Raw genomic sequence first — 24,009 nt, forward strand, 5'->3', positions numbered from 1 at the left:
AGCAAAAAAAGAACTGTCCTCTCACTTTCAACTGCTTTTATTTTCAGCAAACTTGACATGTGTAAATATTTGTATGAACATAAAAAGATTCAAAAACTAAGACATAAACTGAACAAGTTTCACAGACATGTAACTAACAGAAATGGAATAATGTGTCCCTGAACAAAGGGGGGGGGTCAAAAGTAACAGTCAGTATCTAGTGCATTAAGTACTGCAGTGCATCTCCTCCTCATGGACTGCACCAGATTTGCCAGTTCTTGCTGTGAGATGTTACCCCACTCTTCCACCAAGGCACTTGCAAGTCCCCTCACCCTCCGATCCAACAGGTCCCAGACGTGCTCAATGGGATTGAGATCCGGGCTCTTTGCTGGCCATGGCAGAACACTGACATTCCTGTCTTGCAGGAAACCATGCACAGAACGAGCAGTATGGCTGGTGGCACTGTCATGCTGGAGGCTCATGTCAGGATGAGCCTGCAGGAAGGGTACCACATGAGGGAGGAGGATGTCTTCCCTGTAACGCACAGCGTTGAGATTGCCTGCAATGACAACAAGCTCAGTCCGATGATGCTGTGACACAGCACACCAGACCATGACAGACCCTCCACCTCCAAATCGATCACGCTCCAGAGTATAGGCCTCAGTGTAACGCTCATTCCTTCGACGATAAACATGAGACCGAACATCACCCCTGGTGAGACAAAACCGCAACTTGTCAGTGAAGAGCACTTTTTGCCAGTCCTGTCTGGTCCAGCGAAGGTGGGTTTGTGCCCATAGGCGACGTTGTTGGCGATGATGTCTGGTAAGGACCTGCCTTACAACAGACCTACAAGCCCTCAGTCCAGCCTCTCTCAGCCTATTGCAGACAGTCTGAGCACTGATGGAGGATATTGCCTTCCGTCTGTAAGCTGTTAGTGTCTTAACGACCGTTTGACAGGTGCATGTTCATTAATTGTTTATGGTTCATTGAACAAGCATGGAAAATATTGTTTAAATCCTTTACAATAAAGATCTGTAAAGTTATTTGGATTTTTACAAAATTATCTTTAAAATACAGTGTCCTGAAAAAGGGACATTTCTTTTTTTGCTGAGTTTATATACTGTATATATATATATATATATATATATATATATATATATATATATATATATATACGCTGTGTGTGTGTGTGTGTGTGTGTGTGTGTATATATTATTTTTTTATTATTATTATTTTAATGTATTTATTTTTTATTGGCAGATGAGTTTTCAGATAATGCAGCCCCTGGTCTTGCCAGTCTTCTTTTTTATTTCTAAATCGCAAGCTACAAGGAATGAAAGTAATGTCCTCCTCTGGCTTTATATCTTAATGATAAATAGCGAAATAATTTGTGCAATTACTTCAGAATTCACCAAGTCGTTAAGTCGTGTCGTGTCCCACTGCATCTGTGCGATTATCAGATAAACTGACTCGTAACGTGTGCAGGGGCTCACGACCTCCCATGTGTCAGAACTCGCACCGTGTACGCCCGGTTTAGTGGAAGTGAATTCACCTTTCTTCTTCCCTGCTGAAAAAACAAACTTGCATAGGCTGGTTAGCTGGTCTTAGGTAGTTTGAAATGGTCAAGCTGGTCTCCCAGCATGGCCAAACTGGTCTAGCTAGTCGGCCAGTTGGTCTCCAAGCATGACCAGTTGTGCCAAACCCCCTTTAATACCAGCAAACTAGACCAGCTTGACCAGACTGGGAATCTAGTTAAGACCAGCAACTATCTTAGGCTGTTTTTTGTTGTTGTTTTTTTTACAGTGTTGCTGAATTGGGCTTGGGTTAAACCATTGTGTGGGGTAACTGGGGGAAATGTTGTTGCAGTACTGACCTTGAGCTCTTCAGACAACCGTCATCTGACAGGTTCTTGGCAGAGCCCTTGTTTTTGGACAGCCATGACTTCACCCCATCAACACAGTCTTCCACCTCAGAGTCAGTATCAGAGGCACCCTCACTGCGCAGTAGGAAGTGGAGAAAAGGAAGGAATATCAACACCAGGTAGAAAAAATAATCTGTATATAAATACTGTTAGTAGAGCAACAGGAGGAACACAAGGGTTTATGTTGGAGACACATGCACCCGATCACTGGAATCCCTGAAAATGCCACTGCCATTCTGTGTTAATAAGTCAGACTCATAGTCAACAACAGTACCCTGCAGCTAGTTGGCTCTGTATAATGTGTGAAGCATCCAAAAGGGTGAGGTCAGTACAACTCAAAGCCAAACCAGGAGAATGGAGAAAATTTAAAGGGGAATATAATACAGACAGTAATGTAGTAGTCAGTCCATTGTCTTTTATAATAAAAAGATGGGATAGCTGAATAAAGAACTAAATGTGATATTATGTGAGGTGCGAAGCTTGCGATATATCCTGTCTTCCTCAACAAAAGCCAGAATATAAGACTTCAGATCCTTTAAGGTGTGTCAGTTCAATCATAACTTGTAACTGGTAACATCACTGTGAAGCTATGATCTACACAGGCATTAGGAACACAAGTGCAATTCTAAAATGGTGACGGACCAAAATCTCCCAAACTACTTGTCAAGATTATGTTTCAATAACGCAATTCAAATCAGCAATGAAAGCTGATAGTGATGGTATAATAAATGTACCTTCTTCTGCTCAAATTACACTAAAATACAGCATTTTTCAGGTTGATCTAGTTAATGCGCATGCCTATTTTAGAGTAAACCAATTTAATCAAAAAGCTAATTGCCACTTTTAAGTAAAAGATGGCACTTCCATTCCAATGGACCTTTTTCACAGCAATGTAATAATGCGTTTCCGCCTTATTTAGCAGCATAAATCTAGAAAACTTTTTAATATCTTAATTTATTTTTTTATTATTTAGAGTAAATTTATAATATTATTCAATGTGATATATTACCCTGGCATTGATTAAAAAAAAAAAAAAATGGCCATAATTAACTTGGGCCTGTAATTAACTTGCCCACAATGCTTATAGCATGCATCTCTCGATACAAATGGGTTTGGAAGCGTTGCGCTGCCAATAAGAACAAGTAAACACAAACAGAAAGTCTCCAGGAGCACATGCATTAGCACCTGACAAAGAAAGCAGCACTGTGAATCCCAGTTCTGTTTGCTAATTTCTCTGGACCAGATAAAACCATTGGATTTATGTTTGGCTGGATTTACAAGTCAGTGCTTCCCTGCCTCTTTAGATTAGTCTTATCTGTCACTTATCACACAACACACCACACTGAGTAACTATGAATCGCCCTTCAAGGACCCAGAGACCTCAAACACCTTTGCACATGAACAAATAGGAAATCTTTAGGGAAGATTTTATGATGGCTGATGATGAATTTGGATTTTTTCACAATTTTTTTTCAATTTAAATTTTAATAATCACATTGCTATTGTCCACCAACACTTTGAGTCAAATATCACCCAATGAAATAAGACAATATAATATGGCCCATTGTACCAAGAGTTGAGAGAAGGTTCATTCTGAAGCAGCAGCTGGTATTTTCTCTGGGTTCCGGTCTGCTTAGCACTCTGTTTGTGGTATTATGCATATGAGAACATTATACAGTTGTGCTCAAATGTTTGCATACCCTGGCAGAAATTGTGAAATTTTGGCATTGATTTTGAAAATATGCCTGATCGTCTTTTAAGGATAGTCATCATATGAAGCCATTTATTATCACATAGTTGTTTGGCTCCTTTTTAAATAATAATGATAACAGAAATCACCCAAATGGCCCTGATCAAAAGTTTACATACCCTTGAATGTTTGGCCTTGTTACAGACACACAAGGTGACACACACAGGTTTAAATGGCAATTAAAAGTTAATTTCCCACACCTGTGGCTTTTTAAATTGCAATTAGTGCCTGTGTATAAATAGTCAATGAGTTTGTTAGCTCTCACGTGGATGCAATGAGCAGGCTAGATACTGCAGAAAAGAACGGTCAAAAGACCTGCGTAACAAGGTAATGGAACTTTATAAAGATGGAGAAGGATATAAAAATATACAGGTGCTGGTCATATAATTAGAATATCATCAAAAAGTTGATTTATTTCACTAATTCCATTCAAAAAGTGAAACTTGTATATTATATTCATTCATTACACACAGACTGATATATTTCAAATGTTTATTTCTTTTAATTTTGATGATTATAACTGACAACTAAGGAAAATCCCAAATTCAGTATCTCAGAAAATTAGAATATTGTGAAAAGGTTCAATATTGAAGACACCTGGTGCCACACTCTAATCAGCTAATTAACTCAAAACACCTGCAAAGGCCTTTAAATGGTCTCTCAGTCTAGTTCTGTACGCTACACAATCATGGGGAAGACTGTTGACTTGACAGTTGTCCAAAAGATGACCATTGACACGTTGCACAAGGAGGGCAAGACACAAAAGGTCATTGCAAAAGAGGCTGGCTGTTCACAGAGCTCTGTGTCCAAGCACATTAATAGAGAGGTGAAGGGAAGGAAAAGATGTGGTAGAAAAAAGTGTACAAGCAATAGGGATAACCGCACCCTGGAGAGGATTATGAAACAAAACCCATTCAAAAATGTGGGGGAGAACCACTACGCACAGACGTATGCAAGACATGGGTTTCAGCTGTCGCATTCCTTGTGTCAAGCCACTCTTGAACAACAGACAGCGTCTGAAGCGTCTCGCCTGGGCTAAAGACAAAAAGGACTGGACTGCTGCTGAGTGGTCCAAAGTTATGTTCTCTGATGAAAGTAAATTTTGCATTTCCTTTGGAAATCAGGGTCCCAGAGTCTGGAGGAAGAGAGGCACACAATCCACGTTGCTTGAGGTCCAGTGTAAAGTTTCCACAGTCAGTGATGGTTTGGGGTGCCATGTCATCTGCTGGTGTTGGTCCACTGTGTTTTCTGAGGTCCAAGGTCAACGCAGCCGTATACCAGGAAGTTTTAGAGCACTTCCTGCTGCTGACCAACTTTATGGAGATGCAGATTTCATTTTCCAACAGGACTTGGCACCTGCACACAGTGCCAAAGCAACCAGTATCTGGTTTAAGGACCATGGTATCCCTGTTCTTAACTGGCCAGCAAACTCACCTGACCTTAACCCCATAGAAAATCTATGGGGTATTGTGAAGAGGAAGATGCGATATGCCAGACCCAACAATGCAGAAGAGCTGAAGGCCACTATCAGAGCAACCTGGGCTCTCATAACACCTGAGCAGTGCCACAGACTGATCGACTCCATGCCACGCCGCATTACTGCAGTAATTCAGGCAAAAGGAGCCCCAACTAAGTACTGAGTGCTGTACATGCTCATACTTTTCATGTTCATACTTTTCAGTTGGCCAAGATTTCTAAAAATCCTTTCTTTGTATTGGTCTTAAGTAATATTCTAATTTTCTGAGATACTGAATTTGGGATTTTCCTTAGTTGTCAGTTATAATCATCAAAATTAAAAGAAATAAACATTTGAAATATATCAGTCTGTGTGTAATGAATGAATATAATATACAAGTTTCACTTTTTGAATGGAATTAGTGAAATAAATCAACTTTTTGATGATATTCTAATTATATGACCAGCACCTGTATCCAAAGCCTTGAAAATGCCAGTCAGTACTGTTCAATCACTTATTAAGAAGTGGAAAATTCGGGGATCTCTTGATACCAAGCCAAGGTCAGGTAGACCAAGAAAGATTTCAGCCACAACTGCCAGAAGAATTGTTCAGGATACAAAGAAAAACCCACAGGTAACCTCAGGAGAAATACAGGCTGCTCTGGAAAAAGACGGTGTGGTTGTTTCAAGGAGCACAATACGACGATACTTGAACAAAAATGAGCTGCATGGTCGAGTTGCCAGAAAGAAGCCTTTACTGCGCCAATGCCACAAAAAAGCCCAGTTACAATATGCCTGACAACACCTTGACATGCCTCACAGCTTCTGGCACACTGTAATTTGGAGTGACAAGGCCAAAATAGAGCTTTATGGTCACAACCATAAGCACTATGTTTGGAGAGGGGTCAACAAGGCCTATAGTGAAAAGAATACCATCCTCACTGTGAAGCATGGTGGTGGCTCACTGATGTTTTGGGGGTGTGTGAGCTCTAAAGGCATGGGGAATCTTGTGAAAATTGATGGCAAGGTGAATGCAGCATGTTATCAGAAAATACTGGCAGACAATTTGCATTCTTCTGCACGAAAGCTGTGCATGGGACGCTCTTAGACATTCCAGCATGACAATAACCCTAAGCACAAGGCCAAGTTGACCCTCCAGTGGTTACAGCAGAAAAAGGTGAAGGTTCTAGAGTGGCCATCACAGTTTCCTGACCTTAATATCGTTGAGCCACTCTGGGGAGATCTCAAACGTGTGGTTCATGCAAGACAACCAAAGACTTTGCATGACCTGGAGGCATTTTGCCATGACAAATGGGCAGCTATACCACCTGCAAGAATTTGGGGCCTCATAGACAACTATTACAAAAGACTGCATGCTGTCATTGATGCTAAAGGGGGCAATACACAGTATTAAGATCTAAGGGTATGCAGACTTTTGTAAAAAATTTCATTTTTTTCATTGTTGCCATGTTTTGTTTTATAATTGTGCCATTCTGTTATAACCTACAGTTGAATATGAATATGAATATGAATATGAAGGGTATGCAAGGGTATGCAAAATTTTGAGCCCAACTGTATATGCACGGGCCCAAGAGAAAGCACAGATATCACTAAACACTAACTGTACACTCACAGTTGGAGTGCTGGAGAGGGTGTATATTAGAGGATTTGATACACTCAAGCTAATACATTTGGGACAAAAGAATTTGGTGTAGAATCCTTCAGTGAATAGCGCTCTGACAAAATCTGGGCAACTTGAGTGCTACAGAGCCTGTTTTTCTTCAAGAGCCCTTTAGGCTCTTGTGTAAACCCCAGTGCCTAGAGGTATACTGAGGTGAGAACGTTGTGTGAATAAACCCTGAACTCTGCTAGCTGGTCCATCGCTAAACAGTGGGACAGCGGGCTCTTTGTAATGAAGCGCTAATGCAAAATGTCACACACAATTTATGTCCTTGACCATATACCATTAGTTAAGCTGCACCTAAGCCCAGGGGAACAAACAAACAACACAGTGAGAGAGGGGAGACATTAATTGTCTGTGACAACATGCCTCCATTGGTTGTACATCTCTGTTACAGGCTATTACATTTATCATTAGCATCTACAGAAGTCTCTCAACCCCTCTATTTTCCTCTCCACACTCTTTTTTCTCTCTTTCTCCACTTATTCCTCAGCCAAGGCAATGAGTTTGGTCTTTTAAAGTGCAAGTTTCTTTTGGCTTTGTACCTGATTATTTCTTAACAGAGAAAAAATGACATTGCAGAACAACTCTGTGATGTCTGAAATGCCTGCAGTGTTTAGGAAGAAATTATTACGTAAATTAGCATAATTGTAAGAGGCAGATCAATGGATGACAATGGCCTTTGCCTTCATGTTAAGTGCCTCTTAACATGCCAGTTTAAAGTTTATTAGACACACAGTATTATTAAAAGTCTCATTCATTTAAAATTACACCTACTCTGCACAGTATGCTCTAAACATCTTTATGTTCTCTTTACATTTAGTGACACAGTTACAATTAGAAAATCTGTCCTTCAAAACCCAAATGAATTTCTTTTTTTGTTGTTGCAGAAAACAAATGGAAATGTTTTAATAAGGGCTGTCAATCGATTACATTTTTAATAAAATTACGATTAATCACAATTAATCGCGTATATATATATATATATATATATATATATATATATATTTGCTGAAAAAGACCCTCAAATAACAATAATTTAATTTATAATTATATGATAATTATTAGTTATATTTAAATCATTATAAATATAATTTACATCATAAATACTATAATTATTCAGATATTTAAAATGCATTTCAATATTGTGGCAGATAAGAAAAGCATTTATAAGACCATACAAAAAGTGGCTTAAGAAGGCAATATATTAATAATTTCCATATTATTAAACATATGACATAACATTGGACTAAAGTCCACAGCAATAACTTTTGCAACTGAATTAGTCAAACTGTCCAAGATAGCATTATTATAAGGGCTTTTTTCTAATGACATGTCTAGGTACACGTGTCAGAAAGATGCTTTTGGAGCATTTCACTTTGGTTGCATCATGTCATAAACAGCGCTTTTAGGATGCTGCATCAAGTTAAACGTAGTTTGCGCTCCATCCAGCTCTGTTTGAACGCATTCTCATTTTTGCTGTTGCTAGTGTCAAGTGAGCCTGAGTGTGGTTTGTTTTCCGTACAGCTGCGCATTGCCTATACAGCTGGAGTTTCGCTTACTGCCCCCTATTGAAAACAATTGCTCTGTTGTTACCTGTCACTGATTAACCGAGAAATATTCTATAGACATATTACCTCTTTATAATAGAGGTATTCTACTCAAATCATTCATTTTGTTTTGTAAACAAATGTGACAAAAAATGACCATGAACGCAGCCATGGAATTAACATGGAATGAAACTCCTAATTATAGCCTCTTTTTCCCAAATATCTATCCTCTTCATTTGTTATTTGTTTATGCCAAGTCTACCACTCATATGGTTTGGGAAATTCTGAATAATGGGTTCTCCACTAATGTTTGTATTTAGCTAACAAACCTTTTACAGGCAGTCTAATTAAGACTAATGCAACATGAACTCCCCCAATTAAATGATCACAGCAGAAAGCTCAACAACCCTTTGTGAACTCAAACAAACATCTCTGGCACAGCATATCCATCTAAACGTGACCAGTAATGCACAGCCTATCCATTAGCTTTTAATACTTTCTCACATGATGTAATAAGTGGTGCTTAGAGCTTAAGGGTTTGCCCTAAGTGGCATACAGTGCAGACCAAGGACTATTGACAGGGGAATGAAATGGCCCGATGCCAACAGCTGGTACTTCGTTGTAGGCCATTGCCAGTTGGGGGGCTTTTTGTAGGACATTTGATGGTTATTCATTATTTAGTCCTCATAGTTGAAAGATTGATGAGGAACACACATTCTCTTGCCTTAAGAGGCTGCTAAGTCCCAAGAACAGAAGTATGAATTATTCAAAAGAGAGAGTGTGAGAAAGAGAGGGTAAGAAATGGGGAGAGCAGAGCAACCCCACACAGATGTTTTCGCATGGCCCTGTAGCATTAAACAAGTTCATGTGCCCCCCTTGGCCCTAGGCTCTAGAGTTAGAAAGTGAGGGGTTTGCCACCTATCTGGGCTCTGTGGACATGTAAACAGATGAGGCCACGCTCAAAATTATACTAACCTGCCATTGGATACTAATTCCAATGGTGAAGCATGGGTTGTCCATGTTACTGTAAGTTCAGTGTTACAAACCAGGGTATTGGGATGTGGGATTGCCTTCGAGGAGGGTAACTGAGCAGAATGGGGACCATGCTTGGCTGGGAAAAGCTTGCAGTCCATGGTATGCATACATTATGTGTCATTGTGCATAAAAGGAAGAAAATAATGTCTGTGAGGTTAGTTATCATGCACAGAAGTGTGATGCAGTATCAACATGATGCCCCAAGTCTTTTCTTGATCTGAAATCAAGATTTTATAACACAGAATACTCCCTATTCTGTTTTAAAGACCCCATGAAATCAAAATGAGTGTATATGCTAGTGTACTCCAAAATGTCGACAAAATTCAATATTAGCAGATCTCTTCCAGGAAAACGGACCAAAATATTCATGACTTGTTCTGTACAGGATTTTGTCCAATCAAATGCTCTCCCCCTAAGGGGCTATTCAAATTGAACGTGTTCTTGCGCTAATAAAAAGCTAAATGTGTCACAGTGAATGAAACAGAAACAGTGTCTCATGATGTGTTTTTTAAAGTTCAAGTTCTTTTAGCTTGACACAGAGTCTAAAACACACGGCACTCCAGCATGAGATGCTGAACAAACAGTAAGATGCGGTGGAACGGTCAAATAAATCTGTCTAGTGCATGTTTAAATAGAAAAACAACTAAAAATAGTAAAGACGGACGTAAAAAAACCTGCAGCTGACTAGTAATACCAAATCATGGTTCATGGCTGTGATGGAATTGAATCATACTGGCTATTTAACAATAAATAAATAAATTAATAGTTTTTCAATTTGTCAACACAGGAAAGAAAACTACACTCAGCAAGCAATTTCATGGGGTCTTTAATGTTCTCTAAAAGGACTGTATACTGCATCATCCTCCTGTGAGGGCAAAGGAGAACCAAAACCATGTTAAAACAAGTTCAAACTCAAACTCAGGTGCCTCACTTCTTGTTCTTTCGTTTCTGATACTTAGTCACCATGTCTTGTAAACTAGAGGAGGAAGGGGAATGAGAAACAAACACAAAAACAAGCAGAAAAAAAAGAGTTTTAAATGGAAACTAAATGAACAAGAAAAGAACAATGGCTGAAGACAACAAAACAAGTCTTAAAAGCACAGATGCTGAAAAAAATCATTGTGATTGAATATTTATCATATCCTGTGCAAAGGTTTTGAGTGCTGCATACTTGCTCAAGATGTTTACCCAAAACACTGACCTTTCTCTGACTTCAACTCTGTGCTGAAACAGAGCCTGCCTCACGAAGTCTGGAATGCAGTGCTATTTTGTGTTTTTAGGGTGAATGGAAGTATTCTATACACATAAACAAACTAATAAACTCAGCTCAGTAAGGTGCGCGTCACTAAGAGAGAGGCAGAGCAATGTGGAATAAGGCAGATCGGAGATGACTTCCACTACTGATGAGGCCAAATACATCAAAAAGTAGCTCCAAATTATGTGCGGCAGTTTTCTAGGCATAAATATTTAAGAGAGTGTGAATAAGAGATGACTGAGACTTGGTCACTGATTGCACAGCGTACAGCGCATTCATTCAGATTGTGTCTCGTCTCTTTTTTGCTCTCTATTTCTCTCGTTTTCATTTTTTCCCCCACTTATGAACACTAGTAAGCTCTCCTGATGTCTACATGAGAAGAGAGAGTCCATGAAGCAGCAATTGTTACCTGTTGATGAGTTCTTCATTGTCATCACTCTCCATCTCATCCTCGATAGCAGCCTGGAGGTCCCCGATCCTCTTGAAGGCCAGCTTGAGGTCCGCTTGGAGACTCTGGTTGGCTGCTTCCAAACTCTCAATATCCATTTCCTAAAAAGACAGGATTAAAATGTATCCCTTTGCAAAGGAGGTTCACATAAACAAAGTAAATGTTGTATACAGGGTTCACAAACTTTTTGAGATATTTATTTCCATGACTTTTCCATGATCTTTCCAGTTGTTTGTGACAACTGGATAAGGGTTTTTTAAATCATTCCAAATCAGATCGATTTTCTCATGAATTCTTAATGTGAACTGGTTCACTGAAACAGATGCATTGAAAAGAATAAATTTATATTTGAACAATTTGCTCACAAATCAGACATCCCTATGGCATAGGATCAAGTTTTACTCTACAGAAGAGCAATATTTAGCCAATGTAATGTTTAGAGAAAAGCATAACAATTGAAATATATATTCATTGAAGAAATTTCCATAACTTTTCTGTAACTTTTTAGATTTTAGTAATTTCCATAATTTTTTAAGGACTAGAAAACAATTTTCTGAAATATTCAGGTTTTCGATGACCGTGGAAACCTTGTTTATAACAAATATGTAACATGTCTGCTTTCATCACATGCTTAAGATACTTGAGAACCAGAATGAGAATATCAGTGAACAGCACAGCAGATCAGGCCCCTCACCAGTTCGTGTTTCTTGCGGCTTGCCTCCGCTTCCTTTTTGGCTAGCTCAGCCATCTCCTCCTTAATGTCTCGGATCTGTCTGAGGAGACGCTTGTTCTGTTCTTTCTCGCGATTTTCGCTGGCACTGCGTTGATCTCGTTCCTCTGTTAATTTCTCGAGGTTCTCTTTTAGCCTTGCTATTAGACTCTGAGGAATCACAAGACCCAATAACATAATAAATTAACATAGATATCCAGCAGTAACATGCACAATCACTGCAGAAAACCCTGCCTGCAGGAACTAAAGTGAACTGATGAAGCTAAATTTGCAGGGTTATGCATCTCAGAGGCTCATGATACTGAATCCATTGTGGTTGTTTACCATATCCTTTAAGTCTGGTACTGAAATATGCAAGATTGTCAAGCTATCCATATGGTGTGAAACTCAAATAACTTCCGAGGCAACTTTTCTGTGATTTTTCACACCGTTGGTTGGCTGTGCTGGCATCAAAACCACAGAAATTAGGAAAACACAGATTCTACGGATATTTATAGCTTTGCAAGGACATGGATAAAACAATCTCCCCCTCGAGATCACATTGTCAAACTCTACATAGAACTACATGTCCAACAAATAAGTAATAATAACATTTTCAAAGCATTTTTGTTGACAGATTTAGCTGTGGGTGCAGTAGTTGCTTGTAATTTGTGCAGAATGCCCATTGTAATTCAGCAGGTGAGCTCATGGAACACCCAACAGAGATGAACGATGAAAAGTGCTGGCTGCTGGGAAATGTCACGTCAGAAGATAAAAAAAAAAACTTCAAATCAACCTAAACAAAAACACTGAAATAAGTGCATTAGAGAAAACTTTAAGTTACTCATGTATCCCTGGTTCTTTGATAACAGGAGGGAGGTATCTCACTATGGGTAACGCCTTGGGCGTGACCAATCCTGGAAGCACCAATAACACCCAGTCTGTCAGTTGACAGACCAATCACAGCAATGATGAGGGAGTCCCACCTCCCTATATAAACCACTGTCATAGGTGCCTACTTCATTCTCCGCATTTCTCTTCTCCGTGCAACTGCATGGAGGAAAGTGTGGTGAGATACCTCACTCCTGTTATCAGAGAACTGGGGTTACGTGAGTAACCTAAAGTTCTCTTTCTAACATTCGTTCGGTATCTCACTATGAGACATAGCCAACTCCCGTATTGCAGATATGCTTGTGCTTCACTTTAAAGTTTGAAGTTTTTTTCACTTCACTTCACACAAAACTCTGAATCGTTTCAATCACCCTGGGGGTAAACCCATGACGGGTAACAGGCCAGGCCAAGAGCGCTACTCGATCCAGGGTGGGGTGAAATATTTCCCCCTGCGCTTGCAACAGGAGATAACAGAATCAGTGGAGGAAACACGTAGTGCATTTGGCCAAGGATGCACTAGATCATCCACACCCATAGAAGCACCATATCTCGCCAGAGAAAACAGAGGGCAATGAGCGTTTTTGTGCGATGCGAAGACATCTACGGCAGCTCGCCCATATCTCTCCCACAGCTGATTCACCACCTGAGGGTGAAGTCTCCATTCTCTGTAAAGAGGATTCCCCCTGGACAGGAGATCCACCCCCATATTTATCGCTCCTGGAACGTGCGTCGCCAGTAATGAGAAAAGGCACGCACCGCTCCACACAATCAGTTTTTGTGCCAGGCTGTGTAGCCGCTGTGAACACGTGCCCCCGTCTGTTTATGTATGCCACTGTTGTCTGATCTGACTAAGACATTGTGGCCTTGAAGGAACTGTACAAAGTGCTTCAATGCTAGAAACACTTTCAGTAACTCCAGAAAGTTTATGTGTGCATTATGTAGTGATACGGGCCAAAGCCCATGCACTATTCTGCCTTCGCACACCGCGCCCCAATCTGTGAGTGACGCGTCTGTCGTCACAACTTTTCTCAGAGAGAGACCGCCCCCAAAGGGGTTCCCCCATTAAGGAAAGCAGAGATTCTTCAGTGATGGAGAGCGAGCATCCCCTCTGATGTCACTCTTACTCTGCAATTTAAGTGACGGTGAGAACACAAGTGCTGCGCTGCAATCCAATGCTGAAACTCTCTCATTCACAGTAGTCCCATAGGCTATCAGACCCAATAGGCATAGACTCAACTTGAATGAGACTTTTTTCCCCTTCTGAAAAAGGGACAAACAACCACGAATCAATCCTCTTGACAGAAAAACTGGATACTGATCAGATTTCAATCTGAGATTTCAATTTATTTCCTGTGAGGGCATCAGAAAGCTCTTTGTCTCATTTATTTTGAATACCAGATTCGCTAAATGAGACAACAGCATTCTTGTATCTATCCATCTCTGCTTGCTGCCACGATGGTGTGCACAGCAGTAGATCGTCTAGATAAGCAGACACCCTGAGACCCATTAACCTCAGTGACATTAGCGCTGCCTCCACACACTTGATGAAGACTCTCGGTGCCAATGAAAGTCTGAAAGGCACCTTCAGAAATTCGTAAGCTATTCCCTAATAGGTAAATCTTAGGAATTTTCTGTGTGACAGGTAGATGATGAATATACATGTCCTTCAGATCGACTGACATAAACCAGTCTCTGGAACGAATAAAACTGAGTGTTTTGAGCATGAACATTTTGAACATGTACCATCTGAGGTATTTGTTGAGGTTTCGCAAATCCAGAATGGGACGGGGACCTCCTCCTCTCGAGGATGACGAATTACCTGGAGTAAAAGCACTGACAGCTTTCCTCCAGCGGCACAATCCTTATTGTTCTTTTGCTCAGCAAATTGGCTATTTCCTCCTCTAAAATCCGAGCTGACTCCCCCTCCGCTGGTGACATTAACACACTGTTGAACAGAGGTGGTTTTACAGCAAATTGCAGCCAATAACCCTGTTTTATCGTAAATAAAACCAAGGGATGAACTGCGCATGTGCGGCAACCTTCTGTATGAATAGAGAGGGGCCCTCTGAAGCTCTCACTCACTGATGATGCTGAGGCACCATCTAGAAGCTGAGCTGGGGATTGCCGCTCTGGGTTCGGTATTGTTTTGTGATTTCACACACTGCTGTGCCCTTGCTCCACTGCCTGGATGCACAGAGGAGATTTTGTCAAATGTTTTTGGGCAAACTTTCCTCTCTGTTTTCTGACCATGTGGGTGGAGAGGGGAGGTTGCAAACTGAGATGCACTGGGGGAACTGGTGCCAACATTCCCATTAAATCGTTTGTGTATGAACCGTGTAACATAAAACTTATGGTTTGATTGCCCTTCCGAATCCTCTTGGCTGGAGAGGCAGAAAACAAACTCACTTCTTGAGGCAGGAGTGGAACAGAGACTCCGCAAGTGCTGTTCACCCACTCCATGTCCTGAAGCAGAACACTGGTAAGGTTGCCCGTCTCTTCTTGTTCCCCTGAGGGTTAGACAGACAATGTTTGGTGCCACCACCGCAAAAGAAGCCTTGAGCAGTGGATTTTCGGGGAAGGCAGGTGTAACAGTTCGTGGAAAGGAGGATGCTGGGGCCGGCTTGACAAAACACACAGACATCTGTTGTTGCACCCCTCAGTCGCACACAATAAGGCCACTTCTCAGCAGTACACAAAAGGCTCACTTTTCAGCTTCACTACACAAACTCTGTTGGCTTTTCAGCTCAACACACTACACACAAACAGCTTCATGCATCTCTCTCTCTCGTCTGCCATTATCTTTTCTCCTTAAGTATTCCCGCCACCCCTCGCTGGAACACAAGACTGATGTGGCATGCAGGTGAAGTCATTCGGCACTTATCTTCCCGGCCTCGCTCTGCCCTGATGCTGATCAGTTCCGCCCTGCTCACCACAGCAGGCCTTAAACACTTCCCCATCCTTTTTACTCAAATCACACTGCTGCAGCATTGTGGACACCGTAGCCCCGAAAAGGACTTTCGGTTCCACTGGGGCATAGAGGAAATCTGTCTTCTCCCTCTCAGACAGGCCGAGCCAAATAGCCAGTTCGCCCACAATGGCGAGACCCATGCTGCGGCCGCAGTTCTGGACAGCCCCTCTTGACGTACGTAGGTTGAGATCCACAATAACTCAGATCTCTTACCACAACACCGCATCTGGTGCCCACACATCAATTTGTCAGCCCATCTCCTCCATCAACTTGGTCTGATATGCTGTGAGGAGCGAGGTGGTGTTAACAGCCCTTACAGCTAGGGCTGAAGATCGGTAGATCTTTTGGTAAATGGAGTCCGACAATCTCTCCGACCCACCTGGCAATGAAGCGGGAGCAGACGGAAAAAAAACGCCCGACAATCGTGGTGAAGGTGATTCGCCACTGACTCCTCGACTGGAGCGGGGCAGAACATCCCCAGATCCTCCATTTCATGCATATCCAGCGTAGCGCAAACTTTAACAGGCACTATGTGCGAAAAAGGCTTGTCCCAAAACTGACACATCTCCATGACGCACACTAAGATGGCTGGAATAAATTGCTTTACCGGGGAAGCAGGAGACGGCAGCTATTTGCCATCATACAGATCCCTCTCTGTACCCTGGCCAGTCTGCTGTGATGGCCAGTCGATGGAGAGCTTGGCTGCCACCCTCCAACACATCTCAATAAGGTCCAGCTCTCCTTGGACAGGAGAGGGGGTCGCGTCCACCGGGCTAACCGATCAGGAAGGAGGAAGAGCTGAGAGAATGGCATCATCTTCATCCCTCTCGCCATCGTCCTCCAAAAGATGATCATCAGTGTCATCCTCCTGCTCCTCCTCTTCCTTGTCCCCCATCAAAGGGGCTGATTCAACGAGGGGAGGAAGATCAGGAGAGACTTCATCCAGGAAATCGCCCCAGCTGTGCTGTCCTTGCAGCTGGGGTGGGGGGGTCTTTCTACGCTGGTGGCGGAGAAAAATAGGGATCCTCATTATTCGATGCCGTAACCCACACCCTCCTTTCCAAAACTCTCCGTACAAAACGGGAACAATGTGGGCAACACTCGGATTAGCGAATGTGGCCTGTGCATGCCTGATCCCCAGACAGGCAATAAAGTGGGTAGGAATTCTTCTGCAAGATCATAGATCCACAAGCGCACGGATGGGAGGGATCCTTCCCCTTCGCTCCACCGCTCGGTGAGCTCGCAGTTGCCATGACAGAACCCGAACTCAAAAACACAGAAGCAGTAGAGGTAGAATCAATAACAGCTCGAAACGCAGAAAAAACGCAAAACTGCCACAACGCGCTGGTTCACGCAACCCGGAGAAAACATTATAAATACAGCAGAAAATATATTTTGACAGTGAATATACTCTAAGAACAGCCGCGTTCTGCGATGTACCTGAACAGCTCGCCTGATCCATTTCTCCACTTCTTACGAGTCCTGCTGAGGTGAGATTCCAAAGATCTTCACAGGGAAGAAAACAAGATTGAAGTAGGCACCTATGACAGTGATTTCTATAGGGAGGTGGGACTCCCTCATCACTGCTGTGATTGGTCTGTCAAGTGACAGATTGGGTGTTATTGGTGCTTCCAGAATTGGCCACGCCTGAGGCATTACCCATAGTGAGATACCAAACGAATGTTAAAAAGAGAACACTTTTAATTAAACATTCTGTGTACAATGAAAAAACAGATGACCTGCTGCCTCCAGCAACACAAAATATAATCAGAAATTAAATTAAATACATTTTCAATCTAAAAAGGGGGACTGACAGTGTCAATTCATAAAAATAAAAAAAAGAGGGAAATGGAAATAATCTACTTTCAATTTGTACTGTAATGATTTTTGATGTATTTTTGATGTATAGAACTGTGGATTTTGGCTAGTGCAATGGTCAGATGTCTATAAAGAGAACTGGGCATGATACAGTTGAGGGAGAGGGAGAGGTCTGGTGGGTGTGTAGATTAATTTCACTCTTATCTGACTCTTTAATGCCTGTGCACTGACCTTTTAACACTTCCAGTACACTGCAAGCTCAGCCCACATACATACACCAATCCTGCCTACTCACCTCCAAGCGTTTGACCTGTGTCTTCTCAAACTCCAGCTTGGTCTCCAGCTCACGGATCTTGGCCTCCTGCCGGCTGACCAAAGACTTGTCCACCATGGACTGCTCTTGGAACTCTAGCTGACTCTGCAGGGCTGTGAGCTGCCAAACACACAGATACTGAGTTACAATTTAAAAATATAAGACCCAGCAGAAAATGATCGACTACCGCCACGTCCACACTAATTAATTTAAGTTGAAACCTCTTCTTCTCATTTCGGGTGGAGGAAAACACCGCTCCAGTTTGGATGAAATGCGTAAAGGTAGAAAAATTAATGCACTTTCAAACGAAAATGGATTAGTGGACCAGTCAATAAAAAAAGAAATAAAAAAAATTCTTGTTGCACTTGAATACTACTATTCTGATGTTAGTGAAACTTTGTAATATGGCACTTTTCATACCACTGTCTCCTTAAGATGATTCGCTTGTAATCTATTCCTCTTTTGTAAGTCGCTTTGGATAAAAGCGTCTACCGAATGAATAAATGTAAATGTAAATGTAGTGTGGACGTGGCCTAATACACACTATTATACAGACCAGGGGTTTTCAAACTCTTTGATTCCAAGAACCACTAAGGTACCCCCTTCCAAAAAACTAAAACGGCAGTGATATATTTTCATGTACAAAGACCAGTTTATATTGTGTAAGAAAAAAATGGTGATATCGTTAAATAATCAGAATTATGAGGGGGGCCTGGTTAGCTCAGCGAGTATTGATGCTGACTACCACCCCTGGAGTCGCGAGTTCGAATCCAGGGTGTACTGGGTGACTCCAGCCAGGTCTCCTAAGCAACCAAATTGGCCCAGTTGCTAGGGAGGGTAAAGTCACATGGGGTAACCTCCACATGGTCGCGATTAGTGGTTCTCGCTCTCAATGAGGCGCGAAGTTGTGTGTGGATCGCGGAGAGTAGCATGAGCCTCCGCATGCTGAGTCTCCGCGGTGTCATGCACAATGAGCCACGTGAAAAGATGTGTGGATTGACTGTCTCAGAAGCGGAGGCAACAGAGTTGTCTTCCGCCACCCGGACTGAGGTGAGTAACCGCGCCACCACGTGGACCTACTAAGTAGTGGGAATTGGGCATTCCAAATTGGGAATAAAAATTAAAAGAAATAAAAAATCAGATCAGAATTATGAAATAATGAAATATTTTATTAAATAAGTAACTAAATGTATTGTGAAATCCAATTAAATGATTGGATTATCTATTGTTATTGTATAAAACAAAATATCTGAAATAAATAAACATTTGGAAAATATTTCTTTTGTATTATGTTGACCACATAATATTTTTCCTACCAACTAAAAGTAGTTACATGTTAAAACCTGAACAAAATTTTTTCAATTTAATTCAAATCTATTGGTAGTCCTTAGAAAACAGAATGTTTTAACAGAAGTTGTTAAATGTTTACTTTTTTATTTGTTTTTTTTACACATTTGTTTTTTCTTTGAAATATCCTGTGATTCCCTAGCACCCCTTTTGCAGACCCCTGGAAGTCCCAGGACACTTGTTTAAAAAACCCTAATATACACTTCAATACAGTATAACTATACACCGATCATTCTGAGATGCTATTCTTCTCACCACAATTGTACAGAGTAGTTATCTGAGTTACCATAGACTTTGTCAGTTCGAACCAGTCTGGCCATTCTCTGTTGACCTCTCTCATCAACAAAGCATTTCCGTCTGCAGAACTGCCACTCAATGGATGTTTTTTGTTTTTGCCACCATTCAGTGTAAATGCCGGGGGTGAACAGCTCACGTTGCCACCGACGGGCATGCTTGCCACGGGCCTGGGAAGACAGGCTGCCAGTAACGCCGCACCTCGCACCATGGACTTTGGAGGGGAGCTTGAGCGGCCGACTGACCCAGCCCGTGCCTGGGCTATCCTATGGACACTACCCCGCCCTTTCACGGAGCCCCGTTCACCGCGAGGATGCCAGATTCCCCCTTTAATATGAATACTATTCCCACTTGGACACTTTATTACCCCTTTTGGACATTTAACGTAAAACATCCAGTAAGTGGCAGTACTGTGGACGGAAACGCCTTGATGAGAATGGCCAGACTGGTTCGAACTGACAAAGTCTATGGTAACTCAGATAATCGCTCTGTACAATTGTGGTGAGAAGAATAGCATCTCAGAATGTTATTCTGAGATGCGGGTTGATGCTCTTTTGGTGGCACGAGGGGGACCTACACAGTATTAGGCAGGTGGTTTTAATGTTGTGGCTGATCGGTGTTTACTATTATATGCAATAGACTATTATATGCAATATTCTAGAAGGGTGCTTCCGGTGAACACAGCATATGAAACATGCAAAAACATAATTCATCTGATTTGTGGTCACAGCTCTGCTCAATAGGTTATCTGACAATTGCTTCGAATGCAGCTCCTCCAATCATATTGTAATGTTCTGAGTCCTTTGTTTCTAACTCAATATAAAACTTTTCATTTGCAAAGTATTTAGTGGATTGTCAAAAAATAGGTATTTCGGGGTTGTAATTGCTGCAAAAATTACTATTGAAATATATACCATTACTGTGATATAAAATGACTCACACCATGTTATAAGCTATGGTCATACTGCCCTCCCCTACACAGTCACAAAGAAGAAAAAAACAGTAATTTGTATTTCATGGACATACTAACTTGAAGGCCTAAATATAACTGTGTTATTTGCAGAGCTATGACTCAAAGAGACAAAGCCCCTTAACACCACAGGGTGACTTTACCGACGTTGTTTATCAGCCTTTAATCCAGTTCTTGCACTTTACATCAACTGCAATGTCCAATCCCATCCAGACCAGAATACAGATTCAGACACTCAATTACACAGGATTCAAATCTATTATTCAAAAAAATCCAACTCTGTGCCTCAGTTATTTTAAAGAGGTAAAATATTCTGTGCTGAGAATAATGACTGCCACTGTATTCACTAGTGGACAGATATAATTTTTCCTATTAAACAAATGTGTTCCCTACAGTGTAGAACAATTATTTGGAACAGATGTAGTCAACAATTTGGGGCAGAGGCTATGTACATAAAAATGCTTGAAGATTTTGAACTACAGTGAAAAAATTAATGAGCACCTTCCTTATCAACCCTTAAAATATCCTCAGAAAAGGAGTCAACTGCTGAGAGGGGCAGAGTCTGATCTCTCAACTGGAGGGGGGCAGGAAATCCCCAGATCCTTCATTTCATGCACATCCAGTGTAGAATAACCTTTAACAGGCACATGAAAAAGGCTTTTCCCAAAACTGACGCATCTCCGCAACGCACGCTGGGATGGCTGGAATAAATTGCTTTACCTGGGCAGCTCGAGACATCAGCCGTTTGCCATCATACAGATCCCTCTCTGTACCCTGGCCAGTAATAAAAATAAAAAGAGCCATAAAAAAAGCAAACTGCTGAGAGGGGCAGAGTCTGATCATTTAAAAAAAAAAAAAAAATGTATCCCCTTTTCTCCCCAATTTGGAATGCCCAATTCCCACTACTTAGTAGGTCCTTGTGGTGGCGCGGTTACTCACCTCAATCCGGGTGGTGGAGGACAAGTCTCAGTTGCCTCCGCTTCTGAGACCGTCAATCCGTGCATCTTATCACGTGGCCCACTGTGCATGACACTGCAGAGACTCACAGCATGTGGAGGTTCATGCTACTCTCCACGATCCATGCACAACTTACCACATTCCCCATTGAGAGCGAGAACCAATAATCGTGACCACGAGGTTACCCCATGTGACTCTACCCTCCCTAGTAACCGGGACAATTTGGTTGCTTAGGAGACCTGGTTGAAGTCACTCAGCATGCCCTGGATTCGAACTTGTGACTCCAGGGGTGGACTCCACTGAGCTACCCAGGCCCTGAGTCTGAATATTTTTTAATTCTGGTCTTGATCTCATTCAAGAGTTCAATGCTGAGAGGACGGAATCTGTTTGTGTTCTCATTAAAAAGTAAAATGCTCAAAGGGGCAGACTCTGATCTTGATCTCAAGGAAGTCAAATGCTGAGAGTAGCCAAGTCTGATCCTTATCTTATGAAACAGTCAAATGCAGAGGGGGCGGAGTCTGATTTCAATCTCATGAAAGGCAATTGTTAAGAGGTGAGTCTCATTATCTCAAAATTGTCGCTGTGCAGTGAAACTGGGAGGCACAAATCTCTAATGTCCTCACCCTATTTTACTTTAAGCAGAAATGAGACAATAAAGGAGCTGATTTCTACTTAATTGTTGGATAATTAATTGTCATGCAAGTACACCAAACTAATAAACATACCAGCAGGATAACAGGAGCACTTAGTAAAGCACTGATCCTTGCCTAAGATAAACAACACTTTATTTATTCAATCCATATAGGCTGTACCGAGAGAATGAAAGCAACAGCGTTGGCTTTGTAGAAGACAGATCTCTGCAGAGCGAACTCACCTTCTCCTGCACGTCCTGTTTCTCCTTCATGGTCTCCTCCAGCTGGGCCTGTAGGTCACTGATCTGGGCCAAGTTCTGTGAGGACTGCACAAGAACACACACCAGAATGGTCAGAGTCTGTCTTCCACAAGCATCAGTCTGAACTTTAAATCTGGCCGAAATTACTCATACAATACAACAATCTCAAAACAACCAAAGACAGTTTCTAAATAATATTCTACAATGTGCTTTCACTAGCAAAAAAGTACCAAAAAGGATCATTTGGACATGGTATCATGGTAATACTATGCTTGTTTGGACATGTATCATGGTAGACAGTACCATGGTATTCTCTGAAGTATCTTGGAGTTCGATATAAATATCATGGTACGTGGTATGGTAATCCTTCAGTACCATAATAGACACTAACTGACCACTTTATAAGGAACACCTGTACACCTACTTATTCATGCGATTATCTAATCAGCCAATCATGTGGCAGCAGTGCAATGCATAAAATCATGCAGATACAGGTCAGGAGCTTCAGTTAATAATATTCACAACCATCAGAATGGGGAAAAATGTGATCTCAGTGATTTTGACCGTGGCATGATTTTTGGTGCCAGACGGGCTGGTTTGAGTATTTCTGTAACTGCTGATCTCCTGGGAATTTCATGCATAACTGTCTCCAGAATTTACTCAGAATGGTGGCAAAAACAAAAAACATCCATTGAGTGGCAGTTCTGCAGACGGAACTGCCTTGTGAATGAGAGAGTTCAACAGAGAATGGCCAGACTGGTTCAAGCTGACAGGAAGGCTATGGTAACTCAGATAACCACTCTGTACAATTGTAGTGACTAGAATAGCATCTCAGGAAGCACAACACATCGAACTTTGAGGCGGATGGGCTATAACAGCAGAAGACCACTTCAGGTTCCACTTCTGTCAGCCAAGAAGAGGCTGCAGTGGGCCAACCATCTGTGTATCTCAGCAGAAATCGAGGTTCATCAGACCAGGCTGTTTTTCCAGTCTTTAACTGTCCAGTGTTGGTGAGCCTGTGCACACCAAATGTGTATCAGATCACATTTTTCCCCATTCTGATGGTTGATGTGAACATTAACTGAACCCCCAGACTTGCTTCTGCATGATTTTATGCACTGTACTGATGCCACACAATTGGCTGATTAGATAATCGCATGGGACCCACTTTATATTAGGTGGCCTTAACTACTATGTACTTAACCATTTGATACAATGTACTTACTATGTACATACATGTTGTTGCACTGTAATTACATTTAAAGTACTTGCATTTAATTACATTCATAGTTACACTGTTAACTTTACTCCTAATCCTAACCCTAACCTTACTCCAAAACCTACCCATATCTCAAACTCAGTAGCAGCAAATGTGCAGAACAACATAGTCTTGTATGCATTTAATGTTAGTACATAATAGTTAAGGCCACCTAATATAAAGTGTGACCATCGCATGAAGTAGGTGTACAGGTGTTCCAAATAAAGTGGTCACTGAGTGTGTATACTGTATATGTGGCATTGGTATTACCATTTGATGATGCCATCACTGTACCATAGTTCCACTCAAGTATTTTTTAAATAAATTTGAAAGATATTTTGGGATATATGGAGAGTAAACTCAAAAGAAACTTGATTTCAATGGGACAATTTATAAAAGAGAGGTTTCACATATAATTTACATGCACATTTGCTCTGCTCATGTTTCATGAATAAGGCAAACTGTGTGCAAGTGTATGAGTTTTCTGTATATTATTCGGATGACATTCTATATTCACC

General features: G+C 41.5%; 1 protein-coding gene across 5 annotated transcripts in view; it reads right to left on the reverse strand.

Annotated features, from left to right (window-relative positions):
* The window catches only part of LOC127429468 (unconventional myosin-XVIIIa-like), a 157,016-nt gene that overhangs the window by 9,770 nt on the left and 123,237 nt on the right, over window positions 1–24,009 (reverse strand). For 3 of the 5 annotated variants that reach the window (XM_051678466.1, XM_051678468.1, XM_051678467.1), the window contains 6 exons: window positions 22,216–22,299; window positions 17,756–17,893; window positions 11,769–11,954; window positions 11,036–11,175; window positions 10,303–10,347; window positions 1,853–1,975 (listed from right to left, as the gene is read on the reverse strand). In XM_051678466.1, coding sequence (XP_051534426.1) covers window positions 1,853–1,975; window positions 10,303–10,347; window positions 11,036–11,175; window positions 11,769–11,954; window positions 17,756–17,893; window positions 22,216–22,299 — 716 coding nt within the window. The remainder of the gene's footprint in view (window positions 1–1,852; window positions 1,976–10,302; window positions 10,348–11,035; window positions 11,176–11,768; window positions 11,955–17,755; window positions 17,894–22,215; window positions 22,300–24,009) is intronic. The other 2 variants (XM_051678470.1, XM_051678469.1) reach the window with 1 other exon arrangement.

Source organism: Myxocyprinus asiaticus, chromosome 39, assembly GCF_019703515.2.
Source record: "Myxocyprinus asiaticus isolate MX2 ecotype Aquarium Trade chromosome 39, UBuf_Myxa_2, whole genome shotgun sequence".
NCBI lineage: Eukaryota > Metazoa > Chordata > Actinopteri > Cypriniformes > Catostomidae > Myxocyprinus > Myxocyprinus asiaticus.